General features: G+C 37.0%; 1 protein-coding gene across 5 annotated transcripts in view; it reads right to left on the bottom strand.

Annotated features, from left to right (window-relative positions):
- The window catches only part of ZNF169 (zinc finger protein 169), a 65,511-nt gene that overhangs the window by 23,392 nt on the left and 20,987 nt on the right, over positions 1 to 21,132 (bottom strand). For all 5 annotated transcript variants that reach the window (XM_061426259.1, XM_061426260.1, XM_061426257.1 and 2 more), the window contains 2 exons: positions 5,202 to 5,328; positions 4,521 to 4,616 (listed from right to left, as the gene is read on the bottom strand). In XM_061426259.1, the coding sequence (XP_061282243.1) occupies positions 4,521 to 4,616; positions 5,202 to 5,328 (223 nt within the window). The remainder of the gene's footprint in view (positions 1 to 4,520; positions 4,617 to 5,201; positions 5,329 to 21,132) is intronic.

Here is a 21,132-nt window from a genome sequence, read left to right as displayed (position 1 = left end):
CACAAAGAATGGAAAGAAGTGAAGTATACTTACTTACAAATAATTAGTCATTTGTGTAGAAAATCATATAGAACCTACAAAGCTACTAGGATGAAGTTTTGCAAGTTTACCAGACACAAGATCAGTATAGATAAATTAATTTTATTTCTATATGCTATCAACAAAAAATTGAAATTTTAAAGTACTTTAAATAGCATGAAAAATATGAAACAGAGAGGGATAAATCTGATAAGATGCATAAGACCTTTGTATGAAAAACTACAAAACAATGCTGACAAATATTAAGTCCCATAAAAATAGATGGACTGCATTCAGGTACTGGATGACAGAGTATATGATTTACATGTAAATTCTCCTCAAATTGATGTAGATTCAATTCAATCCTAATCAATATTCCAACAGGCATTTTGTTGAAAACTGTCAAGCTGATTCTAAAATCCATGTGGAAATGCAAAGAATCCAGCACAAGTAAAACGACTTTAAAAAAGAAAAAACGTTTGAGGATGTATACTAAGTTCCAGACTTCTTACAAAGCTGCAGTAATCAAGACTATGTGGTACTGGCATCAAGATGGATGAAGAGAAGAGTGGAAAAAAATAGAGTTTATATTAGATATAGACCCATACACAATTAACTTACACAAAGGTGCACAGGAAATTCAAAGAAAGGGTTGTCTTTTCAATAAATAGTGCTAGAAAAATAGGATATTTGTATACAAAAGAAGAAGAAAAAACAAAAATTGTACTTAAATCCAGACCTGGTATCAAGTAAAAAAATTTACTCAAAATAAGACTTAGATCTAAATGAAAAGTAAAAATTATAAAACTTTTAAAAGGAAAAATATACGAAACTTTTTTTGGCCTTCATTTTGGAAAGATTTCCTAAATAAATCACCAAAAGTGAAATTCATGAAAGAAAAATTTACACTTGGACTTCACCAAAATTAAGAAATTCTCATTGAAAAACACTACTAAGAAGATAACAGCTCAGTTGGTAAATCATCTGCCTGTAATGCAGGAGACCTGGGTTTGATCCCTGGGTCGGGAAGATCCCCTGGAGAAGGAAATAGAAACCCACTCCAGTATTCTTGCCTGGAGAATCCCATGGACAGAGGAGCCTGGCAGGCTACAGTCCATCACAGGAGTCGGACACAACTTAGTGACTAAACAACCAACAACAACCAAGAAGATAAAAAGCAAGCCACAAAGAAAATACTTACAAATCAAATAATGGACTTCTATACAGACTATATGAAGAACTTGCAAAATTCAATAAAAACATAAGAAACCAGCTTTTCAAATTGGCCAAAGATTTGAGATGACATTTCACCAAAGAAAATATACAGACAGCAAATAAGCACTTGAAAAGACTATCAAGATCACAAGTCATTAAGAAAATGTCAGGTAAAACCACATAAGACGCTATTACACAGTTATAAAAATGTCTAAAATTAAAATCATAATACCAAGTGTTGACAAATATGTGAAGCATTCAGAACTCACACACTGCTGGTGGGAATGTGAAATAGTGCAGCTACTTGGTGAGTTTCGTTAAAAATTAAATATCCCCTGTATCATTCATCCCAGCCACTCCACTCCTGGGTGCTTATCCAAAAGAAATGAAAGCATATGCTTACACAAATACTTTTCATGAATGTTCATATAGTTTTTATTTGTATTCATCAAAACTAGAGACTACTGAAATTTCTTTAGCCCATGAATGGCTAAATAATTGTGATATCTAAATTACTACTCAGCAATCAAAAGAAATGAACTGTTGACACACCCAACATTATGGATAAAATTCAAAATAATTATACTGGGTGAAAGAATTAACATGATTAGTTATATGAATTCTAAAAATGCAAACAAATCTATGACAGAAAGCAGTCAGTGGCTACCTGGGTAAGGGAGGGAGGAGGGGACAGGGAAGGGCAGGAGACAGAAGTTATAGTAAGGCACAAGGAAACTCTGCAGTGATAGGTATGCTCAGAATTTGGATTATCGTGATGGTTTTATGACTGTGCAGATATCAAAACTTAACAAATTTAACCTTATACCTCCTAGCATAAGGTATGATACCTTATACCTCCTAGCATAAGGCATCATACCTTATACCTCCTAGCATAAGGTATCATACCTTATACCATAATAATATTTTTCTATTGTATTATAATTATAGTTTAATAATAGTTCTTTTTTTAAAAGAAAAAAGCATTGAGTCTGCTATAAAGTATAATTATAGATATATGGTTGTATTTAGAAGCAAAAATAAATAACAAAAAATAAAATGCCAAGAATGTTGAAAATAAAAGAATGAAAAAAAAAGGCAGAAATTTATCCTTACCTCCCAACATTCACATAAAATTAATTCCACCTGGATTAAAGATCTAAATATTCCCAGAATGTATATTGAATTTCTACAGTTCAATAACAGAAATAGCCCAAATCAAAAGTAGGAACATATCCTGAACAGACAAGTCACAGAAAAGGAAACACCAATGACCAAGTCAACACAGGAAAAGATGCTCATGCTCTCTGGAAAGCAAAATCCCTATGATATTTCACCACAAACCAAACAGATGGGTGAAAAATGTGAGGATGTGGAACAAGAACTCATCACTGCTGCTGGGAGTGTAATATGGCATTGAACAGCTTCAGAACACATGTGGTATAACCTAATCAGGTTGAGGCTACCCACACCCATGAACTAGTCTCTGTGCTCCTAGGTATGCATCTTGAGAGAAACCCTTGCATGCATTTCCAAAGAAGAAATAAGAATATACAGCAACCTTATTTCATAGACAAAAATTAGAAATAACTCAAATGTCCAAAAGAAGAGAAATGATAATTCAACTGCATTAAAATATCCATATAATGAAATCAATATATAACAAATGTTAAAAGTATAAACTAAACTTGCACATTTTAATACGAATCTCACATATAGCTGGTGAAGGAGGTATACAATATGGTGTTATGTGCAGAAAAGTTTACCAACATGCAAAAGAACTCTCTATATGGTTAAAAGATCCACTGAAGGGATAAAAAGCTAAGGGCAGTCACAGGCATGCTAATGCACAAGTCGAATTCCCAGAGGCGGAGCGAAGGAGCAGGACACAACCAGGAAAGGTATCGGCTATCACCTGGTCTTATATAATGGTATATTTCTTAGTCTGCAAGCTTCCCTGGTAGCTCAGTCAGTAAAGAATCTGCCTGCAGTGCAGGAGACCCATGTTCAGTCCCTGGGTCAGGAAGATTCTCTAGAGAAAGAAATGGCAACCCACTTGTTAGAGAAATAAAATAGAAGTAGTCTTGTCCAGGCTTCAGAGGCAAAAGAGCAGAGCGGGCCTCTGACCTTGCTTCTGACCTACCTGGACACTGCCCTGACTGCTGCTGTGGGTGTCAGCCACACCTGCGGTGAGTGTCAGAAGAGAAACACAATAGATATCTATAGGGAGCAGATCTTGGAATTTATTAAGCTCCTGGAGGGGGCCTGGCCAACCAAGCCCTGACCTTAACAACACTCCAAGTTTTACATGACAAAACAAACGGCATAACATGAAACCAGACCTGCAATTTGCTCACAGATTGATGATGAGCATCCTGTTTGCATCCTGGGATTATAAACGGGAACCCCAAACTGCAATCTCTGAAGTCTCACCCACAGAGCAGACACTCTACCTGGGACCTTTTCCCAACTGGGACTCCAGATGTGCTGTGACATGGGACTTCCTAGCACTGTTTAAGTCTGAATGTTGGTGAAAATCCAAACTGGTGATGTATTCTCTGCTCTCTTTCATTTTTCTTTCAATGTTAGTATATTGAAAGTAAGCCAGATAATTCTCTAATAAATATTTTTATTATTTATTTGCATATAATGCATGGCTTATTTTGTTAAGAAATCCTTTGAACCTGAGACAAAAGTGAAAACTTTCAACAGAACACCACTGCAGTATTCTTGACTGGAAAATCCCATGGACAGAGGAGCCTGGTGGGCTACAGTCCATGGAGTTGCAAGAGTCAGACATGACTTAGCGACTAAATCACCACCACCACTTAGGCTGCATGGAAGGCAAACTGGCACTCATTGTGTAATTCTTCACTCTCTGTTATAATCTTAAATAACACATCATAAAAGAAACAAAGTTAAACTTATGGGGTAGAACTGCTACATGAAAACATTACCAGTTTAAAAACAAAAACTGGACAGAATCTAGCAGGGATAGATGACTTAGTCTCAGAGGACAAGTGTTATGTTCAAGATCAGGTCAACTAACAAAAGTTCAAGAATGGGAAGATCTTAGAATGTTGGACAGGGGACACCAAGTGAGTGGATGTTGCTCTGTTGGGAAGGAAAGAGGGGGTGGCCAGGGAAGCCCTCTCTGGGCTGAGTAGGATGGCATGGAAGGCAGGCCTGAGGAAGAGCTTCCTCCTCAGAAGCTTACAAATGCTCCTCTTTCCTTACCTGCTGAGCACCTCACTGCCCTGATCCTTGTCTGCCTGCTGTTTTCCACTTACCTGTGCAAAGGTCCAGACGACATTCACTCTCCTCTCTCCAGGGCTCGTCTCCTTGTTCCAGTTGTATAATGAGTTTTGGTTTAGGAAAGGCAATTCCTACTCACAGGGGAAAAAAATCAAGGTGACCTTTGGTTAGTGACTTAAGAGGCTATCACAGAATTCAGTCAGGGAATGCAATGACTCAGAAGCGGGTAGGAAAGCCAGGCAGGGGGCATGGATGGGGACAAAGATTCTCTGAATGCTGAGAAAAGATGACTAAGGGGCAGGAGGAATCCCAGATCTAAAGGCAGTATATGATTCTCCCCTGTGCTTGAATGAATATAAATACTCTGCCGTCTGAAGTAACATCACTTTATTTTTATTTTATTTTATTTTATTTAACTGGACTACATTTATTGTGGTTGGTTATTTTTTTTTTTATGATATTGTACATGTTTTAATTGAAGTAAGATCACTTTAAAGGAGGGCCTGGCCTTAGAAGGGGCCTAGAAATGCAGTGTCATATCACACAAATACACACACATGCACAACTTCACCATTTCCAACTCTACAGAATCCAGACATTCTCTGAGGTATAGAGAAAACACAGGTTTCTTTCTGAGCCAAAAGCATGGTGGCTACTCCATTAAATCTTAAGAGGCCTACAGGCAGAGTCTGCGACATGGGACAGGTCATCCTTACCCAGCGACACCATATGGCTGTAGTTCTCCAGCATTACATCCCGATACAGGGTCCTCTGAGCAGGACTCAGTAGCTTCCATTCCTTCTGGGTGAAGGCCACAGCCACATCCCTGAAGGCCATTAATGCCTATAACACAAACACATCCTTGCTCACCCAGAAAACACACAGGCTCACCAGTCAACTTAACCTAAGTTACCAACCAGGGCTGAGGCAGCAATAAGGCTGGCATGGAACATCAGGTGAGATCCATAGACCCTGCTTTCAACCAGAATCCTTTGCCACGTATTTAAGACTACTAAACCTCTTCCCACATTGCTGGGGGTCTATTCAGGGGTTCTCTATTCTGTTCTATCAATCTCTAAATCTATGATGCTGTGGAAAACACTGTTTCGATTAATGTAGCTATACCATAGGTCTTGAAATCAGATAAATGGATTCTTCCTCCTTTAGTCTTCATTTTAAAAGATTATTTTAGCTATTCTAAGCCATATGCTTTTTCACAAAAAATTTTAGAATAATCTCACCTGTATCTACTAAAAAATGTTTCTGGAATTTGGACAAGATTTGCATTAAAGCTGTATATCAATTTAGGAAGAACCAACATCTTTATCATGTTGACTCTTCAAATCTATGAACATGAGATGAGATGTCTTTCTATTTACCGAGATGTTCTTTGATTTCTTTCAACAGCTATTGTGGTTTTCAGTATACAAATCCACATATGCTTTGTTAAAAAACTGATACCTAAAAATTCTTTTGTTTTTCTTTTTTTAGTGATTTTAATGATACTGTATTTTTAGTTCAGTGACCAATTGTTCATGATACAGAACAACTGCCAGGATACAGTAATAAACTGTATGCTTATCCTGAATCTGGCAACCTGGTGGAACTCACTAACTCTCGGGGGCTTTTTTTCTCCTAGATTCCTTAAGATTTCCTACGTAGACAATCAGAGGATTTGCATACAGGGGCAGATTTCTTTCCTTATAATCTATATGTATTTTATTTCCTGTTCTTGCCTCTAGCACAATAATGAATAAGAGTGGTAAGAACAGACATCCTTGCCTTGTACTTGATATGAGAAGGAAACATAATGTCTCAAAGCATTAAAAATACTGCTCCACAAAGATACCACATCACACTCATTAGGATAGCTATTACCAAAGAAACAGGAAAGAACATTTGGGGAGGATGTGGAGAAACTGGAGTAGAAATTGGAGTAGGAAATGGCAACCCACTCCAGTATTTCTGCCTGGAAAATTACATGGACAGAGGAGACAGGCAGGCTACAGTCCATGGGGTCACAAAGAGTCGGACATGACTGAGCACACACACATGGAGAAACTAGAACCTCTATTTATTGTTGTGGGAAAAGTAAATGATGTGGTTTCTGTGGGAAAGAGCTTAGCAGTTCCTCAAAAAGTTAAATATATCAATTTAAAAAAATTTCAATTTATCATATGATCTAGCAATTTGAATCGTGGGTGTATACCCCCAAAGAATCAAAAGCAAGAATTCAATAGACTCATACACCAATGTCCATAACAGCATTATTCACAATAGCCCAAAGGTGGAAACAACCCTTATGTCCACCAACAGACAAACAGATAAGAAAATGCAGTACATATATACACATAACTGTACATAATTCAGCCTTAAAAAGCAAAGAAATTCTGATACATGTTAAATCAAGAGATTAGCCCTAAAAACATTATGCTAAGTGAAATAAGCCAGTCACAAATGACAAATATTGTTTGATTCCACTTACAGCAGGTACCTGAAATAGGCAAATTCATGGAGACAAAGTAAAACAGAGGTTACCAGGAGCTGGGAGGGGGAGTGGGCTAGGAACAGGTAGTTATTATATAATGGATAGTTTTATCCTGGGAAGATGAAAAAGTTCTGGAAATGAATGGTGATGACTGCATAATGGTGTGAATAAACAATGCCACTGAACTGGACATTTTAAAATGGTGAAAATTTTATATTAAGTATATGTTTATGGAGGGTTCAGGATGGGGAGCACATGTATACCTGTGATGGATTCATTTTGATATTTGGCAAAACTAATACAATTATGTAAAGTTTAAAAATAAAATTAAATTAAAAAAAAAAAAGAATAATCCTACTTACAGATTTTTTTGTAGATGTCCCTAATCAAGTAAAGGAGTTCCCATTTCTATCTTAAGGTGTTTTTTACATTTCCCACAAATGTTTATTGTATTCTGCCAAATGACTATAATGCATCAACTGATATAATCACATGCTTTTTCTTCTTTAGCCTGTTAATATGGGGGATTATACTGATTAAGTTACAAATACAGAGCCAGTCTTGTGTCCCTGGAATAAACCATGCTTGATAACGGTGTACAATTATTTCTACATATTGTTGAATTTAATCTGCATAATAATTTAAGGATTTTCATGTCTATATTCATGAGAAATGTTGACCTGTAGTTTTCTTTTTTCTATTGTTCTTGTCCGATTTTATTACCAGCATAATATCTGCTCCACAAAGTGAATTAGGAAGTGTTCCTCCCTATTTTCTGAAAAAAAATCATGTAGCATTTGTGTTTAAGACTCCTTTGAAAATTGGGCAGATTCTGCATTAAATCACCTGGGCCTATAAATTTCTTTTGTAGGAGTTTTTAAAATTATAAATTGGATTATCTTTTTTCTTTTATCATATTTTTAATTGAGGTATAACTGATATATCACATTATATTAGTTTCAGGTGTACAATGTGACTTGATCTTTGTAGACATTGCAGAATGATCACTACAATAAATCTAGTTAACATGCATCACCATACATAATTACAAAACTCTTTTTCTTGTGATGAGAACTTTTAAGATCTATTCTCTTAGCAACTTTCATATATACAACATAACTAACTGTAGTCACCATGATGTACAGTACATTCCCATGACATTCATTTTCTAACTGGAAGTTTATACCTTTTCACCCCCCTTACTCATTTCACCCCCCCCCCACCACCTCCTGCTACCACCAACACCTGTCTGTTCTCTATATGTAACCTTTTCTTCTTTTCTAAAGATATATAACAGCATATAGTATTTGTCTTTCTCTGACTTATTTTCTTTTAGTACAATGTCCCCAAGATCCATCTATGTTGTTGCAAGTGACAAGATTTCTTATGGCTGAAAATAATATTTCATTGTATGTATGTACACATATACATACATTCATACATATATACATATATTCATCAATGGATGTCCATTCATCCATTGATGGACATTTAGATTGTCAACAACTTAGGTTGTTTCTGTGGTTTGGCTAATAATTATAGCCCTGTTCAAATTATCTATTCCATATTGGTCGAGTTAAAGTACAATAGTTTATGTTTTTCAAGGAAACCAGTCCCTTTTCATCTAAGTTGCCAAATGTATGGGTGGATATTCTGTTGATGGCTACAGAGTATGTAGTAATAACTTCTGTTTCACTTCTGATACTGGCATTTTGTGCCTACTCCTTTAGTCTTCTTTACAAGTTTTGTCAATTTTATTATTTTCAAAGAATCAGCTCTTTATTTCACTGATTTTTCTCTATTCTTTTTATTTCCAATTTCATTGATTTCTGCCTTTATCACTATTATTTCCTTCTATTTGCTCCTCTGAGTTTATTTTGCTCTCATTTTTCTAAGTTCTTGAGGCAGAAGCCTAGATTCAGTTCAGTTCAGTCGCTCAGTCGTGTCCAACTCTTAGCGACCCCATGAACTGCAGCATGCCAGGCCTCCCTGTCCATCACCAACTGCTGGAGTTTACCCAAATTCATGTCCATTGAGTTGGTGATGCCATCTAACCATCTCATCCTCTGTCGTCCCCTTCCCCTCCTGCTTTCAATCCTTCCCAGCATCAGGGTCTTTTCAAACGAGTCAGCTCTTCGTATCAAGTGGCCAAAATACTGGAGTTTCAGCTTCAGCATCAGTCCTTCCAATGAACACCTAGGACTGATCTCCTTTAGGATGGACTGGTTGGATCTCCTTGCAGTCCAAGGGATTCTCAAGAGTCTTCTCCAACACCACAGTTCAAAGCATCAATTCTTCAGTGCTCAGCTTTCTTTATAGTCCAACTTTCACATACATACATGACCACTGGAAAAACCATAGCCTTGACTAGATGGACCTTTGTTGGCAAAGTAATGTCTCTGATTTTCAATATGCTAACTAGGTTGGTCATAACTTTGCTTCCAAGGAGTAAGCATCTTTTAATTTCATGGCTGCAGTCACCATCTGCAGTGATTTTGGAGCCCAGAAAAATAAAGTCAGCCACCGTTTCCTCATCTATTTGCCATGAAGTGATGGGACCAGATGCCATGATCTTAGTTTTCTGAATGTTGAGCTTTAAGCCAACTTTTTCACTCTCCTCTTTCACTTTCATCAAGAGGCTCTTTAGTTCTTCTTCGCTTTCTGCCACAAGGGTGGTGTCATCTGCATATCTGAAGTTATTGATATTTCTCCCGGCAATCTTGATTCCAGCTTGTGCTTCATCCAGCCCAGCATTTCTCATGATGTACTCTGAATATAAGTTAAGTAAGCAGGGTGACAATATACAGCCTTAATTTACTCCTTTTCTTATTTGGAACCAGTCTATTGTTCCATGTCTAGTTCTAACTGTTGCTTCCTGACCTGCATATAGGTTTCTCAAGAGGCAGGTCAGGTGGTCTAGTATTCCCCTTTCAGAACTTTCCACAGTTTATTGTGATCCACACAGTCAAAGGCTTTGGCATAGTCAATAAAGCAGAAATAAATGTTTTTCTGGAACTCTCTTGCTTTTTCAATGATCCAGATGATGTTGGCAATTTGATCTCTGGTTCCTCTGCCTTTTCTAAAACCAGCTTGAACATCTGGAAGTTCATGGTTCACATATTGCTGAAGCCTGGCTTGGAGAATTTTGAGCACTACTTTACTAGCGTGTGAGACGAGTGCAATTGTGCGATAGTTTGAGCATTCTTTGGCATTGCCTTTCTTTGGGATTGGAATGAAAACTGACCTTTTCCAGTCCTGTGTCCACTGCTGAGTTTTCCAAATTTGCTGGCATATTGAGTGCAGCACTTTCACAGCATCATTTTTCAGGATTTGAAATAGCTCAACTGGAATGCCATCACCTCCACTAGCTTTGTTCATAGTGATGCTTCCTAAGGCCCACTTGACTTCACATTCCAGGATGTCTGGCTCTAGGTGAGTCATCACACCATCGTGATTATCTGGGTCGTGAAGATCTTTTTTGTACAGTTCTTCTATGTATTCTTGCCACCTCTTCTTAATATCTTCTGCTTCTGTTAGGTCCATACCATTTCTGTCCTTTATCGAGCCCATCTTTGCATGAAATGTTCCCTTGGTATCTCTAATTTTCTTGAAGAGATCTCTAGTATTTCCCATTCTGTTGTTTTCCTCTATTTCTTTGCATTGATTGCTAAGGAAGGCTTTCTTATCTCTCCTTGCTATTCTTTGGAACTCTGCATTCAAATGGGTATATCTTTCCTTTTCTCCTTTGCTCTTCGCTTCTCTTCTTTTCACAACTATTTGTAAGGCCTCCTCAGACAGCCATTTTGAAGCCTAGATTGCTGACTTGAGATTTCCTGTTTTTCACATATACATTTAATGCTACAAGTTTTTCTCTCATGACTGCTTTAGCTGCATCCCACATACTTTGATATCTCATATTTTCCTTTTCATTCACTTTTATGCATGTTTTGATTTCTCCTGGGACATCATTTTTGGTGAACAGATTATTTAGAAGTCTGTTATTTTCTAAGTGTTTATAGAGATTTTTCTGTTAACTTTCTCTTATTGATGTCAAATTTGATTCCATTGTGGTCAAACGACATATTTCGTTCAACTTAAATTTTTAAAAATTTCTTAAGGTAAACAAATTATTGTGTCTTATGTGTTGTTTTGAGCCCAGGAAATGTCTATGTTGGTACAGTCATCCCTCAGCACCCATGGAGAAGTGGTTCCAGAACTCCCCTCAAAATCTACAGATGCCCAAGTCCCCTAATATAAAACAGCATGGTATTTGCATGTAACCTACACACATCCTCCTATATACTTTAAGTCATCTCTAGATTACTTTTAATGCTTAACACAATGTCAATGCTTTGTAAGCAGTTGCTAGTCACAGAAAATTCCAATTTTGCTTTTTGGAACTTTCCAAAATTTTTTTTTTTTTACCTTTTTGATCAGCAATTGGTTGAATCTGCAGATATGGAACCCTTGGAAATGCCAGGTTAACTTTATGAACATGCATTTTGCTATTGTGCTAAGGTGAAATGCTCTATAAATGTTGATTCGATTCTATTGGTTGACAGTGTGGAGCTCTTACTGATTTGGGCCTAATTATTCTCTAACTTTGACAGAAAAGTGTTGAAATCTCTTATTGTTGATTTGTCTATTTCTCCTTTCAGTTTTCTCTTCACGTCTTTTGAAGCTCAGTTATTTGATGCATATACATTGGTGCTTAGTCACTCAGTTGTGTCCAACTCTTTCCAACCCCTTGGACTATAGCCCACCAGGCTCCTCTGCCCATGGGGTGTTTCAGGCAAGAATACTGGAGTGGGATGCCATTTCCTCCTCCAGGGGATCTTCCCAACTCAGGGATCAAACTGGTATCTCCACTGCATTGCAGGTGGATTCTTTACCACTGAGCCATGGGGGAAGCCCATGCACACACATTAAGGACCCCAATGTCTTCCTGGTGAAGTGACCCACTTACTGTTCTTTGTGTCTGAGAATTTTCTTTGAAGTTTATCTTACTTTATATTAATATAGGAACCCGTGCTTTCCTTTGACTAATGTCTGCATCTTCTTTTTAATCTTTTAAAATCTTTATTAAAATTAAAATCTTCATTATCTTTATTAAAATCTTTTTAATCTTTTTAATCCTTCTTTTTCTAATCTGCCTATGCTGTTACATTTGATGCTTCACTTAGATAGCGTATAGAGTCTTTTTTTGATGTCAGTCTCTCTTCAGTTCAGTTCAGTTCAGTCACTCAGTCGTGTCCGACTCTTTGCGACCCCATGAATCGCAGCACGCCAGGCCTCCCTGTCCATCACCAACTCCCGGAGTTCACTCAGACTCACGTCCATCGAGTCAGTGATGCCATCCAGCCACCTCATCCTCTGTCATCCCCTTCTCCTCCTGCCCCCAATCCCTCCAAGCATCAGAGTCTTTTCCAATGAGTCAACTCTTTGCATGAGGTGGCCAAAGTACTGGAGTTTCAGCTTCAGCATCATTCCCTCCAAAGAAATCCCAGGGCTGATCTCCTTCAGAATGGACTGGTTGGATCTCCTTGCAGTCCAAGGGACTCTCAAGAGTCTTCTTCAACACCACAGTTCAAAAGCATCAATTCTTCGGCACTCAGCCTTCTTCACAGTCCAACTCTCACATCCATACATGACCACAGGAAAAACCATAGCCTTTGACCTTTGTTGGCAAAATAATGTCTCTGCTTTTGAATATGCTCTCTAGGTTGGTCATAACTTTCCTTCCAAGGAGTAAGCGTCTTTTAATTTCGTGGCTGCGGTCACCATCTGTAGTGATTTTGGAGCCCAAAGAAATAAAGTCTGACACTGTTTCCACTGTTTCCCCATCTATTTCCCATGAAGTGATGGGACCGGATGCCATGATCTTTGTTTTCTGAATGTTGAGCTTTAAGCCAACTTTTTCACTCTCCACTTTCACTTGCATCAAGAGGCTTTTTAGTTCCTCTTCACTTTCTGCCATAAGGGTGGTGTCATCTACATATCTGAGGTTATTGATATTTCTCCCGGCAATCTTGATTCCAGCTTGTGTTTCTTCCAGTCCAGTCTCTCTTAGTTGGTGTATTTAGACCGTTTTAATTTTGTTCCCTCTGCTTATGTTTTCTTATTACTGACTTCCTGTCAGTTACTTGAATTTTTTTTTAACATTCTCTTTTATCTATATTGTTTTTTAGTGTACCTCTTTGTATAGATTTTTTAGTAGTTGCTCTAGGTGCTACATTATGTATATATATACACATAACTTATTGGTCTACTTGTATTGTCATTTTACCAGTTTGAAGTATGGAAACTTTACCTCCCATTACATCCTCTTGTCCTTTCTGTTTAAATTGTCATTTTCTTACGTGTTTACTTCTATATACATTTAGAATCACCTCAGGCTGTGTAATAATTTTTACTTTAACCATCAAAATAGGTTTAGAAAAATTCATACATAAGCAAAGTGCTTATTTTTCATTATGATGTTTACTCTCTTCCTGATTGTGCCAAGGGTCATCAAGACCACCCCCAAGTTTGATATTTACTAGGAAGATGCACAAAACCTATCACAAGTGGCTATAATTACAACAAAATGATACAAAGCAAAATTAGCAAAGGGAAATGATACAAGAGATTAAATCCAGAGGAAACCAGGAATAAACACCCCAAATCTTCTTTCTCCCATTGGAGTCCCCACATGACCCCACTTAATTCTTTCAAAAAGGATTTATAACAACATGTGCTAAATGTTTTCACAAAGAAGCTCATTAGCAGCTCACTGCCCAGCTTTTTAAATGGTGGGCTGGTCACACGGGCACCTTCTGCCTAGCACATACCAAAATTCAAGATACTAGAAGAAAGGCATAAACCCATTGTTTGCATAGTTTTAGGCACAGAGAGCCATTCTTATTAGCTCTGGGAATGGTGCCAATCCACCTAAAATACAAGATTCCCATTCTAGCCAAAAGATAGTCTTACCAGCAGGACTTTCTAAGGACAGACTGCTATGTTAACTTTTTACTGCGCACAGATATTCCAAGGTTCCCTCTTTTATTGTTTCCTTTTTGTTTATAAAATTGCCTTTCCTCATCTGCTGGAGACAAATTCTGAGTTTTCCTTTATCTAAGTATGCCCTGATTTCCCTTCATTTCTGAAAAATATTTTTATTTCATATAGGATTCAGGGTTTGTAATTATTTTCTTTCAGCACCTGGAAAATTGCATCACTTTCCATCTAGCCTCTGTCATTTCTGATGAGAAATTCACTACCATTCTAACGGTTTTCTTCCCCTGTAAGAAATGTGTTATTTTTCTCCAGTTGATTTCAAGATGTTTTCTTCATTTTTAGTCTTCAACAGTTTCATTATAATGTGTCTTGGCATGGATTTCAGTGGGCTTATCACGTTTGGGATATACTAAGCTTTTTGAATCTGTAGGTCCCTTGCCAAATTTAGGAACTTTTCAGCCATTAATTATTCTAATACTTTTTCAACCCTGCCCTTCTTTGCTTCTTCTTCTAGAACTGTGGTAACACAAATGTTAAGATACTTTGTTATACTCTCACAGTTCTTGAGGCTGTTCATCTTTTTCCCACTACATTTTCTCCCTGTTGCACAGACTGGGTAATTTATATTATTCTGTCTTCTAATTCAATAATTTCTCTGTTACCTCTAACCTGCTGTTAAGTCGATCTATTGAGCTTTTTCTTTTAGGTACATATGTCTCAGTTCTGAAATTTCTACATGCTGATTCATTGTATCTTCTATTTCTTTGCAGAGGATTTTTAATTTTTCATTTATCTCAAGTGTGTTCTTTTAGTTGTGGATATCCAGTTGTCCAAGCACCACTTGTATAGACTGTTCTTTTTCAACTGAATAGTCTTGGCATCCTTGTCAAAAATCAATTGACCATATATAAGAGATATTTTGCTAAGCTCTCAGTTCTATTCCACTAATCTATATGTTTATACTTATGGCAGTTTGACACTTTTGTAACTGTCTGTAGCTTGGTACTAAGTACTGAAACCAAGCAGAGTGAGTCCTCCAACTTTCTTTTCCTTTTTCAAGATTCTTTTGACTTCAGGGTCCTATGAGATTCCAAATGAATTTTAGGATTTTTTTTTTCTATTTATATAAAACATGAAAGATATTTTGAGAGGGACTGTACTGAATCCATAGATCACTTTGGATATTACTGTCTTTGCAGGAATATTATCTTCCAATCCATAAGCATGGGAAGTCTTTCCATTTACTTAGGTCTTCTTTAATTTTAGCAATGTTTTGCACTTCTCAGTGAACATTTATTTTGACTCCTTGGTTAAGTTTATAGCAGAACATTATTTTTGATGCCATTACAAATGGAATTGAAAAAATATATATTTCCTGTTTGAATAGGTCTTTGGAAACAAATAGATACAATTGTCATTTTTGTGTTGATTTTGTGTCCTGAAACTGCTGAATTAATTTATCAGCTCTAACAACATTTTGTGGATTGTTGTATAGATTTGAGATAATGTCTTCAGTGAAGATATAATTTTACTTCTTTTCCAACTTGGATCTTTTCTTTTTCTGCCTAATTATGGCTAGAACTGTCAGTACTATGATGAACAGAAGTGGCAAAAGCTGAAATCCTTATCTTGCACTGTTCTTCAGGGAAAAGTTTTCAGTCTTTCACCAGTAAGAATAATATTAGTGTAGATTTTTTCATATAAGGCCTTTATCATGTTGAGGAAGTTTACATCTATTCCTAGTTTACTGAATATTTTTATCATGAAAAGAATGCTGAATTTTGTCAAATGCTTTTTTGTAATCAACTAAAATGTTCATGCAGTTTTTATACTTTATTCTCTGAATGCAGTATTACAGGATATTAATATTCTAAAACACATTGTAAACCTCTATTGGTCTAATATGCTGCTGGATTCACTTTGAGAGCATCTTGGTGAGGACTTTTGTCCCTATATTAATAAGGAATATTAGCTTGTAGTTTTCTTTTCTTGAAGACTGTTTGTCTGAGACCTCTGGAGTCAGAGCAATTTGTCACAGAATTAGATAGGAAGTGTCCTCTCCAATATTTTCGAATAGCTTGAGAAAGATTTGTCTTAACTCTTCTTTATATATTTAGTAGACTTAATAACTGAAGCCATCTCACTGTAAGCTTTTCTCTGTTGAGAGTTTTTTTTTAATTACTGATCCAATATTCTCATTAATTATAGATCTATTCATAATTTCTATTCTTTCCTGAGGAAGTTTAGATAGAAATGTGTATGCCTCAAAATGTGTTAATTTCACCTTGGGCAGCATATCTGTTGACAGTATTCCCTTACAATCCTTTGTATCTTTAAAAAATTGATAATAAAGTTTTCAATTTCTGATTTCTGATTAGAGTAACTTGAGTTTTATTTTTTTGTTAGTCAATTTAGATGATCATTTTAACAAACCAACTTTAGGTTTTCTTGATTTCTCTGTCATTTTTCTATTCTCTATTTGTCTTTGCTCTAACTTTTGTTATTTCTCTTCCTTCTGCTAGCCTGGGTTTACTTGGTGCTTCTTTTTCTAGTTATACAGGTTATACAGTTAGGTTATTAAGTTCTCCTTTAATATGTGCATTTACAGTTATAAATTTCCCTCTAAGCACTGCTTTCACCATATTCCATAAGTTTTGGTATGTCATGTTTTAATTTCCATTTTTTTCCCAAAGTATTTTCTTTATGTGACTTTTCTTCTTTGATACATTAGTTGTTTAAGAGTGTCCTACTTAGTTTCCACATATTTGTGAATTTTCCAAAATTGTTATTCATTTCTAGTTTCATTCCACTGTGAACAGAAAAGTTACTCTGTAAGATTTTAATCATTTCAAACTTAAGACTTACTGACTTACCTGTGGCCTAAGATATGGTCTGTCCTGGAAAATGTTTGATGTGCACTTAAGTGGAATATATATTTTATTGTTGTTGGGTGGTGTGTTCTGTACATGTTAGGTGCAATTGATTTATAGTGTGATTCAAGTTCTATTTTTCCTTGTTGATCTCCTTTCTGGCTGCCCTATGCAGTATACAAAGCTGAGTATTAAACTCATCAACCATTATTGTATAACTATTTTCTCTCTCAATTCTGTCCATTGTCATTCCATATGTTTTTTATATATTGATATATATTATAATCATTATATCTTCTTTCTGTAGTAAGCTTTTTATCAATATATGATATCTTTCTTCATCTTGTTATCTTTTCCTAATTTAAAATCTACTTTGTCTCAATACAGCTATCTCAACTCTTTTTTGGTTACTATTAGTATGAAACATCTTTTCCATTCTTTCTTTCACTCTTACTTTCACTTCTTTCCATTCTTACTTTCAACCTCTTTATATCTATATATCTAAAGTAAGTCTCCTATAGACAACCCCACACAGATCTTGTTTTTCTTTTTAAAATCCAAACTGCTAACCTAGGTCTTTTGACTGGGGATTTTATACTACTTACATTGAATGTGTTTATTGAAAAGGAAGGATTTACCTTTGCCATTTAGCCATTTGTTTTCTGTGTATGTCTTTTGTTTCTCAATTCCTCCATTGCTGCCTTTTAAAATATTTTTTCCCTTGTTTTTTTTTTTCACCTTTATCCCCTTCTTTAATTTTCTGTGTATTTTTAAGTAGTTTCTTAGTGGTTAACATGTTAACATTTTTAACTTGTAAAAGTCTACTAACTTAGTTTCAATAGTATACCAGCACTCTTGCTCCTATATTTTTCCATCCCACTCCCCTTATTTTCTAATTGTCCAAGATTACATCTTTATACCGTGTATGCTCACTAATATAGATGTATACTTTCTGTGTTTGCCTGAAACCACATAGAAAAAGCAGAAGTCATAAACTACACAAAAAAGCACAATAATATTGGCTTTTATACTAGCTTATGCACTAGCATTCACTTCTCTTTCTAATGGTTTAGAGTAACTACCTAATGTATTTTCAGTTCAGCCTGAAGTTTTGTTTTTTTGGTTCAGGGTTTTTATAGAGCAGGTCTATCATTAATGAGCTCTCTCAGGTTTTGTTTAAATTAACATCTTGATTTATCCTTCATTTTTCAAGAATAACTTGCCAGATATAGAATTCTTAGTTCACAGTGTTTCTTCCAAGATTTAAAATATGTGATCCCACTGACTGGTGGCCTCCATGGGCTCTGATGAAAAATTGTCTGTTAATCTATTTTAGGGTCTTTTGCAGGTAACAAACAACTTCTTACTTGCTGTTTTCAAAATTCTGTCTTTGGGTTTTGACAATTTGACTAATATGTCCTAATGTGGATTTTTTTTTAGTTTATCTTACTTGGAGTTTGTTGAGTGTCTTGGATGTATAGATTTATGTCTTTCATCAAACATGGGCAGTTTCTGGATATTATTTCTTGGAATTTTCTTTCTTCTTTCCTTCTGCAATTTCCATTATGTGTATGTAAAGTAAACCTGATGGTGTCGCACAGGTCTTTCAAGAACTGTTCACATTTTACTAATCTTTTCTTTCTGTTCCTCAGAATGGGTAACTTCAATTGAAGTATTTCCAAGTGGCACAGACTTAATTTTCCTTGTTTAAATATGTTGTTGAATCCCTATAATGAATTTTTCAGTTCAGTTACTGAGCTTGCAGCACCAAGACTTCTATATGGTCCTCTTTTATAAATTCTCTTTATTGATACTCTATTTGTTCAAATATTGTTGACTTAGTTCTTTTCATTCCATGTCCTCATTTTCCTTTAGGTCTTCATGCATATTTAAGATATTTGATTTAAAGTTTTTGTGCCAGGGCTTCCTCATGGATAGTCAGTAGGCAGGCAGTTTAAAATGGGATGGGATAAGAAGAATGTGAATATGCATTATCCTTCAAGGAAAGAAAGTGAAGAGAAGTCGCTCAGTCGTGTCCGACTCTTTGAGACTCCATGGACTATAGCCCACCAGGCTCCTCTGTCCATGGAATTTTCCAGGCAAGAATACTGGAGTGGGTTGCCATTTCCTTCTCCAGGGGATCTTCCCAACCCAAGGATCAAACCTGGATCTCCCGCATTGCAGGCAGACGCTTTACTGTCTGAGCCATGGGGAATGATTAGGCTATCATTAGGCTAAGGAAAGAAAGGCTATTCATAAGTTGTCAGGGCTGCCAATTCCACCACAGGCCAAGGGACAAGGCTGCCACTCTTTGCTTACATCAGAGGCTCTCAAAGAGTCACAGAGGCAGGGTCACCCCTCTGAGCTCAAGGGGCCCTGCCAAGCCAGTGCTGAAAGAGATCTGGGATGGATTTGAATCCTTTCTTTTCCTACACTGTGACATCCATAGGGTTTCTCTCTGGTGTGAAATTGCTAATGTGAAAGATCAGAATTTTGACTTATGCTTTTAAAATATTCAGTACACTTGTAAAGTTTCTCTCTTTACAAGTGAGAATGAATCCTCTGATATTGATTAAGTTTTGAGCTTTCAATGAAGCATTTACTTCCATTATCCTACATATAAGGTTCTCACCAGAATGAATTTTCTGATGTTGCCTGAGCTCATAACTGAATCTGAAGCCTCTGCCATAAACGACACATTTCCACAAATGTGGGTTCTTCTTCCTGAAGTATCACTCTCTTTGTAGGAAATTCTGAGTTTAGACTGATCTTATACTCATCAAATCCCTTGGTTCTTGTTACTGAAGAATTTTGGGAGACATGGTCACCTGCCAGAAATAAATGAGTTTCTCAGGGAAGGTATTGGAGAAACCTAACCTAAGCCAGGGAGAAGGCAATGGCAACCCACTTCAGTTCTCTTGCCTGGAAAATCCCATGGATGGAAGAGCTTGGTAGGCTGCAGTCCATGAGGTCGAGAAGAGTCAGACACGACTGAACGACTTCACTTTCACTTTTCACTTTCATGCATTGGAGAAGGAAATGGCAACCCACTCCAGTGTTCTTGCCTGGAGAATCCCAGGGACGGGGAGCCTGGTGGGCTGCAGTCTCTGGGGTCACACAGAGTCAGACTCGACTGAAGTGACTTAGCAGCAGCAACCTAAGCCAGTGTTACAAGCTTTCCCCAAACCGGGCTCCCAAGGACAATGCCGCAAGAGCATTCCCAGTACCATGAAGAAACCCAATATCTGAGATTTCTTCTTTCACAAAATAAGATGGTTTGTCTTCATCTTTATTGCAGAATTTCCTGTTTTATGTTATATACATGAATTTTCTATTCAACATTAGTCCATTAAAGGCAGAGCCTATGATGTTTCTGTCCTGAAGTTATCTTCCTCATTAAGCAAAGGAGACCTTGGGTTTTGGCCCAATGTGCCTGATAACAAGAAATATAGATAAAGTCCAAAGTGGCTTATCAGCCATTTGGCAAGGTAGCACTGTAGCTACAATAAGCTGCCTCTATCCAAGTCTAAGAACGCAAGCAGGTGATAGCTCTGGGGTATTTGTTTCAGTAAATTCCCAACTACTAAGCCTACTTGCATGTCCTCAGTGCTTATTACAGACCCTGAGCTTCCACAATAAGGAACAGAAAGTGAAATGGAAGAGAAAATATGTGGGCCCAATCAGCAATACTGTCTTCCTCTCAGGCCCTCTAGGGACACTTCATGGGTCAAGTTGGACACTAGGCATGGGTTAGCCCCAAGAGTGATGGATGACACTGCTGGAAGGCTGGCAAGGCAGAACTACTCAGTTAGCCTCCCACAAGTTTTGGTAAGTTGTATTTCCATCATCAGTCTGTTTGAAATATTCTCTGCTGCTGCTGCTGCTAAGTCGCTTCAGTCGTGTCCGACTCTGTGCAACCCCATAGACGGCAGCCCACCAGGCCTCCCTATCCCTGGGATTCTCCAGGCAAGAACACTGGAGTGGGTTGCCATTTCCTTCTCCAATGCATGAAAGTAAAAGTGAAAGTGAAGTCGTTCAGTCGTGTCTGACTCTTCTCGACCCCATGGACTGCAGCCTACCAGGCTCCTCTGCCCATGGGATTTTCTAGGCAATTTCTTCTTTGGTGTAAGGATAGTAAGGACTGTATTGTTTAATTTCCAATATTTGAAATTTACTTAGATATTTTACTGTTGACTTCTAACACAATTCTCTTAGTCACAAAATATATACTTTGTATTCTTTGCATCTTTTTAAATTTGTTAAGATTTCCTTTACAGAACCCCATGTAGT

Source organism: Bos javanicus, chromosome 8, assembly GCF_032452875.1.
Source record: "Bos javanicus breed banteng chromosome 8, ARS-OSU_banteng_1.0, whole genome shotgun sequence".
NCBI lineage: Eukaryota > Metazoa > Chordata > Mammalia > Artiodactyla > Bovidae > Bos > Bos javanicus.
This window is presented reverse-complemented; position numbering and strand designations above follow the sequence as displayed.